Raw genomic sequence first — 9,451 nt, 5'->3', positions numbered from 1 at the left:
CAGCTCTGAGGGAGAGTTTCTATGTCCTTGTCCCAAGAGTTGCGTTTGGACAGGTACAGCTGATAATCTGAAATGCACATCCAGAGGCCAGCCAAGTAGATTATTTTGCTGAACAAAACCAGTTCTTCTCCCTAATCCTTCCATCTTTGGAGACCTTTGCTGTTTGGATCTTGTATGCACTGCTGCTGTTGATCCAGAGGCTGAGTGTATAGATGCTAAAATCCCCATCTGCAAGGTGCCCTGCTGTATAAGGTGGTTCAGAAGACTCTAAAAATCACCTCTCGAGGAAAGGGGGACTGCTATAGTGAAAACAAATCTACTGCTAAGGGAACCAGCTTTGTGCCGGTGCAGACAGCAGCAATACACCACCTTTAGACCTACATCGCATTCAAAGGAAGGGAATTTTAACTCGGGACAGGGACAGTGGAAGGTCTTCTCCACTGCGCATCCCAAGAAGGCTGTTATGGATAAAATCATATGTTAAGAGTTAGAGGCTGAGACAGTAGGGAGTAGAAATCAGGATAGTGTTTTGTGAGCCTGTTGAGGTCTGTGTTTAGCAAAATAACCCCCAAGTGTTCAGGATTAATACAGCTCAATCATGTCAAAGATCTTGCTTCTCCTCCTTAGTATGAAGGAGATGACCGCAGCAGCAATATGCCTTTCTATCCCATTCAGACGAGATGGGATGGTCTGGATTGCCGTACCATTCTCCTGAGTAGAGCAGAGGTGAGATCTTCACTGAAGTAACAGTCTGAGCTTATGGCAGCATCAGGTAAGTGATTGTTGAAGCTTAGTAGACTCTTGCACATCAAACTTTTTGGCTACTCCCATGGAAACAGTGATCAGGCCATCCCACACTCTTGAACCAAGTATGACAGATTGACCAGCTGTTATGGACATGTCCCTCACTGATGTAAGTGCTTCAAAAGAGGGTCAAAGTTTTAAAAATTAAGAAACTCTGGTAAGTCATAACTGCAGTTCCAGTAACAGAGGGTATTACCTCAGTTACATGCTCAGGTAGACAACCATGAGGACATAGGCATCGCCCGGCCAGTAGCTGCCAGCTAAAACAAAACCAGTCTTCTGAAGTCTGTTCATCAGAAGTAGAATTCATAGCAGCAGTCACTGAAAGAGCCCCAGTATGACAGGTAAAGTAACGCTTCCACCTTAAGGAAGCAAATAAGAAGTTGGGAACTAAGCACATTATTACGGTCTCTAACTCTATTACACGATCTAAAGTAGACACAACTTCAGCCCAAAATAATGCTTCCACATGAGCACAAGAATACTCATTTTAGTCCCACTCCACCATAGTTTTCACTTCTTTGGAGGATATTATTATACAGTAAGGACTAGTCTGGAAAAAAGAAGGGGACTCAGATTATTAGGCTGAATAGGTTAACATTTTACAGAATAATCTAAAAAAAGTGCTAATTCCCCAAGATTTTGCAACTTACAATAGCTAGAACTAAACATCCACCAATATTTATACAAGAGACAATGGGAACTGTAAGCTACACGGAGAACATATAAAATTGGGGTTGGAAAAGGAAGTCCTTTTGTTTCAACAGTACATCAAAATAATTGTAGCGATATGTAATTACTAAAATAGTATCCTAGGTGTTAATTTTCAAGATCCTTGCTGATACTTAAACAGCCCTGTCAACGGTTTTTTGGTTTGCTTTTTTTTTTAATGTTCAAATTCTCTGAGCCAAGAAGCAAACAGCTGGAATGCACAGAGGAACCCTTCATTCAATAATTAGTGCAACTTAAATTGTACAACATAAATTGTATTTATGCTACTTAAAGAGTTGGTCCACACAAGCTTTTCTGCCTTTTGGGGGAAATTCAGAGCTGAGATTTTCGGAAATGTGTGCATAGAATTGATGGTCCACAAAAAGCCTTAAGTCTGTCCTCTAAAAGACAGACTTCAGTTGTGGGGTTTGTATTTGTTTCATGACTTACCTATTCTTACCGTGCAAGCAGCATCCAAAACATACACACAGGACTCATTAGACCAGTTGGTATCTTTTCTGATATGAGTGTCTGAGCGGGACAAATGGAAAATATTTTTTTTAGATTTCCTAGTAAATAGAAACAGGAAATAAAGACACCTGACTTTCACCTGAGCACTGAACTTGAGGTATGAATATATTTTCGTAGTCAAAGATGAGGTCACTGGCAAGTGAGACAAATCATGTAATTGTGGCTATAAAGAACATTGCTTCCTACAGAAAAACACAAGACGAGGTGTATTTCACACAGTGTTATTCACACATTTTCATTTTTTTACAGCATATACAAGTGAACATTACATTATTCAATATGAACCACAAGGAGCCAGGAGGCCGACCTAATCAGACTAGACAAACTGGTCCACTAACAATTCATATCAAAAGGAGACACTCAAGGAAAGAAAAAAGCTAGTGGTTCTACCCAAACCCCATATATTTCTTATGTATTATAGGAAAAAAGAAAGAGTTATCTTCAGGTTCCTGCATCCCTTCTGTACCAATTTATTTTATTAATAAGTAGTTGGGAGATCTTGACTCAATGGTTGGAGAGAGCACAGTATGTTACAGCCTGAAATTCGTATATAAATCCAACAGGTAGGAAGGGGACTAGGAATGCTTGAATAATGTCGACACCTATGTAAGCATACTCTCTCTTGCCCCCCAGGGACCTAGTTCAATGTAGGTCTAATTTGAGGAACTGTAACATACATTTTGTAAACAGGACAGAGCGAGGTTTTATTAAAGAAAATTCACGTTAGCGAAGTCATAATCCTGAAAATCTCCCTTACATAATTAGGGTCCTTCCTTTCTTGGAGAGGAAGTTACAAACTAATAATTGATGTGGAAATTAGACCGGCATGTACAAACAATAAGCAGCAACCTATGAGTACGTAGGATTATTAATGCTAGAGTTATAAACTAAAAGATACATTAGGCTAAAACTCCCAGCATGCCATTCAAGAAATTAGAGCAAACAAAACAAAAGAAAGATTTAGCACCTAAAATATGCGGTAAGAGAAGATCTGTCGATGTTGATATGAACAGCATCAGAATTCCATACACTAGACTACCCATTGCTTGTTCTTTTATCATCATCCAAGCCCGACCATAAACAGCCTATATGTGACGAATGCCCAAGACACTGCTTCTAACATATAGATCAAAACCTTCGGTTATACCATCAAAACAAATGTTTTACACAAAATACTTACGTCAACAAAATACAAAGCACTTTCTTTATCTTTCAGAAACTGAATATACAAAGTAAGCTTTTTCCAAAATATTTCCATAGGCAAAGGATTAAAAAGGATTTTAATTATACACATATGGTCACAATTCTGCCTTAAAAAGATCATTGGGAAATGTACATAAGGCCGCTTGTAAATGTACATCATTTTGTTACTGTTACAATGTCATATGTCCAGAGAAAAAATTGACAGTATCATACATATTTGCTTTCTGTTGGGAGTAAACTATTCAAAAATACAGTACTCTTCTGTACAAAAAAAAATCATGCCACGTTTATTAAGATGGAAGAAGCGTTGGTTGCTGTGATAACCAAATATTTCAGTCCATTTCTTTCTTACTATGCTTATTATCCTGACTTGAATTTTAACTGATTAATTTCCCAAAATGTCCATATTAACAGAATCAACAGCTATGTTATAAACAAAACAATGTTTCTCACAATAGATAAAAAGAAAGCTGGTTCATATTTCTGAAACCATATAAAGATAGAATTTTAAAAAAATCACTCTTGATTTGCTGAAATAAATTTACATTATACAACACCATATGCCAGGGCAAAAAAAGGGATGGGGGTATGAATATACACTAAAATGCAAGTTTTTGTCCCATAAAAGGGGGTAAAACAAATTACATTTACAGCATGAAGGTTTACAAATGTACATCTGTACAACCAAGATAAGCATCACTACTAAATTAGCAAGGCTTGTAATAAACATTGAAACAAGATTTTTTTTCAAACTGTAAACTTACACCTATTAACTACACGTATACAATGCATATATTTATAGGAAGCAAAAAAGCTATCTTAATATTTTAATCATGCTTAAATGTTGAGCTATCAAGTTTACTCTTCAGTGGCCCCTTTTCTCCTCCATCAATACCTATTTTTTGCACCTACTGTGAGAAAGCAAAATAAATGCTCAACACTTTCAACTCCTGTCTTACAATTCTATATGCAAAATAAAAAAATACAAATCTCCACTCTTCCTGCATTACAAAACTGGTTAATGCAGGACTCTCCTCTTTTCTGACCATGTACTAAATTGTATGGAAGTACCACCATGATTTTATTCCTCTACCTTGTACAACAATTAAATATATAAGTATATACACTGTTAGTTTTATACATTGCTAGAGAAAATCGTGGGGCACCATGTTTAAAAAAATTATGTCTACAGCAGATGCTGGAAGCTAGTCTTTAAAGTTCCCATTTTTTTTTATCATTCCCTCCTTTAATTTGCTGTGCCCTGTTTGCTATTTGGATAACAGGTTGTGAACCACCAAAATACAACTTAACTTTTTGCAACATGTTAAATAATATTTATGCAGTTGATCAAATTTTAATCTGGTATAAAAGACTTCACACAAAAGGGAAAAATAAAGACTAATTCTATATACAACTCTATAAACCTGTTGTGCTATGATGTTAGGTAGACCTACCAGATTGCAAGCCAGTGTATTAAAAGAATACTGTACTTTTTTCCCTTTAAAAACTATTTCAGTGACTTTACAAGGTAAAAATTTACAAAATATGTGACAGCTATTTTGATACAATTACATCATATACAGGCATTCTGTGCTTTGCCAGCAGTCCAATCTGATAGGTCTCCGAATCAGGGCTGGAGATATTCTATAATTTACTCCCCAAAAATATACACAAGAATAAAAATTTTACAAATGGATGAACAGAGTCAATAAATAGATTTAAAAAAATCAGAACATTTTGAGTTAAGTTGTGTGGTTTGATAATTCACAAGAACTTCTTCTTTCATTCAAGTTGCTGTTTGTATAGCAGCGTTTGTTTACAGCATCCCATTAGGTGGTCCTCCAATTGGCCCCAGATCAGCACTGTTTTTCAGGTAATACTTTTCCAGCTTGGCTAGTATGTGTTTACCATAGGTATATTTCCTCAAAGTTGTAATGTGGGGTCGAATCTGCAGTAAGAAAGAGATGAGCTAATTTTTCAGATTAAAAGGCCTCTTAACATTTTCCAAAATATATTATTCTTATTTTTTTTCCCCAGTAGAGTCTTTTATTTCAAAGGTTAAATCTTTAACCGCCCCCCTCCCTGGGGGTGGGGATGGGGATGGCATGTCAAACTGTGGAAGAAACACACTTCTTTAGATTGCAAGCATTTTCAATAATGTGACCTGGTCAGGAGTCAGTGACAGCATTCATATCAAGTAGCAAGTTAAAAAAAAACCACTAAAGAAAATGCAAAATAACGGTATTATTTTAAATATAACAAAATGTATGTCTTATTTTATAAAAACTAGAACCGAGGACCAAAAAGTGAAATTTTAATGGAAACCTCTTTTAAATAGAAAAGCTAAATGTGTAGAAAAGAAAGTGAAAGCTCCAACTATATTCTGCTTTATGAAATTGCATTAAAGGTTAAAAACAGGATGTTGGACTTACTTTTACTATCCCACAACTGCTCCCTTCCATGGTTATGAACTCAAAAGAAAAGTGTTTTTCAAGTTCGTAAGCATGTAGAGAGAGAGATCTATAGGAAATGTGAATAGAGGGAAAAAAGTGCATTTGGCCGAGAGACTAAACACGAAACATACCTTGTGCATTATAATTTTCCGTTGAGCGGGTTCAGCCATATCAATCATCTTCTGAACAACATAGTTGGCATACTGGTCCTTCATCATGGTGTATAAGGCACTGTGAGGACCATCATTCTGGCAACAAACCTCATCAATAAGTAAAGCTCTTTCAGCACGAGAAGCGTGAGTAACACACTTTTCCACAACATTGCTGAAAACAAAAGAAGATAATTGTGAATATTTTCTTTTAGGGGACCCAGGAAACTACAAGCTGGTGACTTTAACTTCTGTTCCTGGAAAACTGATAGAAACAAGAATAAAAAAAGTATTGTTCAGCGTATGGATGAACATGACTTGCTGGGGAGAAATCAACATGGTTTTGTCAAAGGGAAATCATGCCTCACCAACCTACAAACGTTCTTTGAGGGTGTCAATAAGCAGGAGAATAAGGGTGATCCAGTTGACATAGTACATTTGGACTTCCAAAAAGCCTTTGAAAAGGTCCCCCATCAGAGGCTCTTAACTAAATTAAGTAGTCATGGGATTACAGGGAATGTTCACTTGTGGATTAGAAACTGGTCTGAAGACAGAAAACAGAGTGAGTATAAATGATCAGCTTTCCGGATGGAAAGTAGTAAACAGTAGGGTCTCCACAGATCCATATTGGGACCACTGCTGTCCAACATGTTCATAAATGATCTGGGAAACTGGGGGAGTAGTGAGATGGCCAACTCTGCAGATGACACAACACAAATCAAAATGATAAAGACCAAGCTAGACTGTGAGGAGCTACAGAAGGTTCTGGCACTACTGATCGAATGGGCAACTAAATGGCAGATGAAATTCAATGTAGGTAAGTGTAAAGTAATGCACCAGGGCAAAAATAACCCAAACTCTACCTACATTATGTTGGTAACAGCTAACATAGAGCTAATGCTTATACAAGAAAGAACTGGGAGTCACTGTGGACAGTTCACTAAAACCATCAGCTCAGTGCTTAGCAGCCGTCCAAAAGACAAACAAAATGTTAGGGCTTATTAAAAAAGGAACTGTAAACCAAATGAAGTATCATCATGCCACATTATAAACCTGTGGTGCGTCCACACCTTGAATACTATGACTGGTTCTAGTCCTCACACCTCAAAAAGGATACAGAATAGACTATGGAAGGTACAGAGAAGATCAGCAAGGATGATCAGTGGCATGAAGGGGCTTCCACATGAGGAGAGGCTAAAGAAGCTAGGTCTATTGAGTTTAGAAAAGAGATGCTTAGAGGGGGGCCATGGTAAGGGTTAACAAATACTAAATGGTAAAGAGAAAGTAAATAGAGGTTTGTTATTTACTATGTTTCACAATACAAGAACTAGGGGTCACAAAATGAAACTAGTAGGGAATAAGTTTAAAACTAACAAAAGGAAGGTTTTTTTTCCCCACACAGTGCATCATTACAGTGTGGAACTCACTATTATAAGATGTGGAAGATGATGGTTTAGCCTGATTGATAAAAGCATAAGAATGACAATTTACTGGGTCAGACCATAGGTCCACCTTGCTCAGCAGCATGCACCACAAGTGGCAGATAGTGGATTCAAAAAGGGATTGAACAAGTTCTTGGAGGAAAGGGGCATTGAATAGATACTGAGCACGGGAGCTAAGAGTACAGAGTCTGAATCAGAACCTCCTAAATACTGGGGGCTTCAAGGAGAGAAACAGCAGGGAAAAACCTGGTCATACCCCATTCACTCTCCCTTTCAGCATCCACTCTGGCAGTATGAGACAGGATACCGGGCAAGATGGACCTATGGTTTGACCCAGTACATGGCAGTTCTTATGTTCTTAGGATGGTACTCAAGTTCATTTGAACACAGACTGTAATACAGAAGATCATTATAAAACTCTTATGACTACAGGATTACTGCATTTACTTGAATACAAGATGAGGTTTTTTTTATCCCAATCAGCATGGGGAAAAAAGCTCCTCGTCTTATGATTGCATACAAGGAAACCTTATTAAATGCATTGCTCATCATTAAACTGCTGCCCAAAAAGAGCATGTGCTCAGTAACAAAAACCAACTAGGAAGCTGACTAAATATAATCAACAACACTGAGCATGACTATAACACATGACCCACACGGGACCATATGGGGTAAACATACTGACGGGAACCTAACACTTTTTTTGTTTTGTTTTGCAAAAATATTTATTTCTGCCAAGTGGCCTTTGTGGTTCAGTTGGCAGATAAAAGCACACTAAAGACCCATTACACAGTTCACGCCTCTTTTTTTTTTTTTTTTCCTTTTTTTAAAGAAATGTTTCATGTTCCAAGCCAAATCAAGTCCAAATCCATGAGTCAGTCCAGAACCATAAGTGGCCCTACAACTGGCAAACACCCTCCACCCCTTAGGGGCTTCAGATATTTCCAAAGATTTTTGGCAGGCATCCTATGTGCAGGGGGGAGCCTGGAGGCTTGGGGTTCAGATGCCCCCAGGTTTCACCTGCCCTCAGCCATATGGCTGCAGGAGCAAGCTAGGGAGGAGCCTCCCATTTCCATGAAATGGGCTTTAAGTGCCCAAAACTCAGCAGGTACTAAACCATGTTAGAAGAACAGTTATCCCAGGGAGGGATTAAGGAAAATTGCCCTCATGGACCCAGATACATGGTGCTTCCCTTGTTAGTGTACCCCACCTGAATAAAATATACAGTAGTGCTCACTGCATGCCATTTCCCTCGGTGCCGATTCTTTTCAAGTCATAGTGAGCCAATACCCAGAACACATTCCACCTTCCTCTTCACTCCCACAACTAAGCTGCACCTTTCCTTCCCATTGCCAAGGATTCGTTTCTTTACCAGCCTTAAATGTCTTGTAAATATCACCAAATGGGGCCCCAAATTGTTCACCCACAATCCCTCTGTCACCCCCTTTCTCAGCCTGGTGTGTATGATTAGTGTGGCCCCACCCTCTATGAGGTGGAACTGGACCAAGCTGTCCTGTGCCTCATCTGCATATGAATTTTTGAAGAATCCAAGGATGCAACAAGAACACCCAGTTCCAGCCATGTGCGGGGCTAATTAGCACATGGATCCTTTGTGGGTGATATTTGGAGTACACGCACATACTGAGCAGTGCTGAGCTGGCTGGCTAAGAGCAGGCTGTTTGCCTGCTCAGGAAAAGCAGGATCTGACAGATAAAAAAGGAGGGGGGAGGGAAGGGAGAGAGTTGAGGGAGTGTCAAGAACAAGGGGGATATTTGTCTCTCCAGATTTATTTTCCTTCTTGCATCAGTCAGAAAAGGACAAATTCAAGGAAATCTGTAAATGCTAAGTTTCCAGGTATAGAATCTAATTATTCAGGGTCATCTTATATTCAGGGTCATAAGAAGTAAATATGATAAATGGTGAAAGTACAACTGTATCTTTGCGAAGAGTAATTTCTAAGTTTAAAACTCAAGTCACTTGATTTACATTAACTTAAAGAATTAGACTTCTCAGTAATGTCTAAGGGTCTTTCTTTCTTATTGGGAATTGGGAGCGGGTCTTAGGGGTCTGGGAGCTCAGGTGGTGTTTTCGTCCATCCTCCCAGTCTCGGGCTATGGGCTGAGGAGGGAGAGGAGGATCCATGCAGTGAACCAAAGAC

General features: G+C 38.6%; 1 protein-coding gene across 7 annotated transcripts in view; it reads right to left on the bottom strand.

Moving 5' to 3' along the window:
• Window positions 1-2,251: 2,251 nt before the first annotated feature.
• Window positions 2,252-9,451, bottom strand: part of PUM2 (pumilio RNA binding family member 2) — a 103,347-nt gene continuing 96,147 nt past the window's right edge. For all 7 annotated transcript variants that reach the window (XM_019537350.1, XM_019537352.1, XM_019537356.1 and 4 more), the window contains 2 exons: window positions 5,834-6,026; window positions 2,252-5,197 (listed from right to left, as the gene is read on the bottom strand). In XM_019537350.1, coding sequence (XP_019392895.1) covers window positions 5,066-5,197; window positions 5,834-6,026 — 325 coding nt within the window. In that variant the 3' untranslated portion in view covers window positions 2,252-5,065. The remainder of the gene's footprint in view (window positions 5,198-5,833; window positions 6,027-9,451) is intronic.

This window comes from Crocodylus porosus, unplaced genomic scaffold, assembly GCF_001723895.1.
Source record: "Crocodylus porosus isolate Cpor-Errol unplaced genomic scaffold, CroPor_comp1, whole genome shotgun sequence".
NCBI lineage: Eukaryota > Metazoa > Chordata > Crocodylia > Crocodylidae > Crocodylus > Crocodylus porosus.
This window is presented reverse-complemented; position numbering and strand designations above follow the sequence as displayed.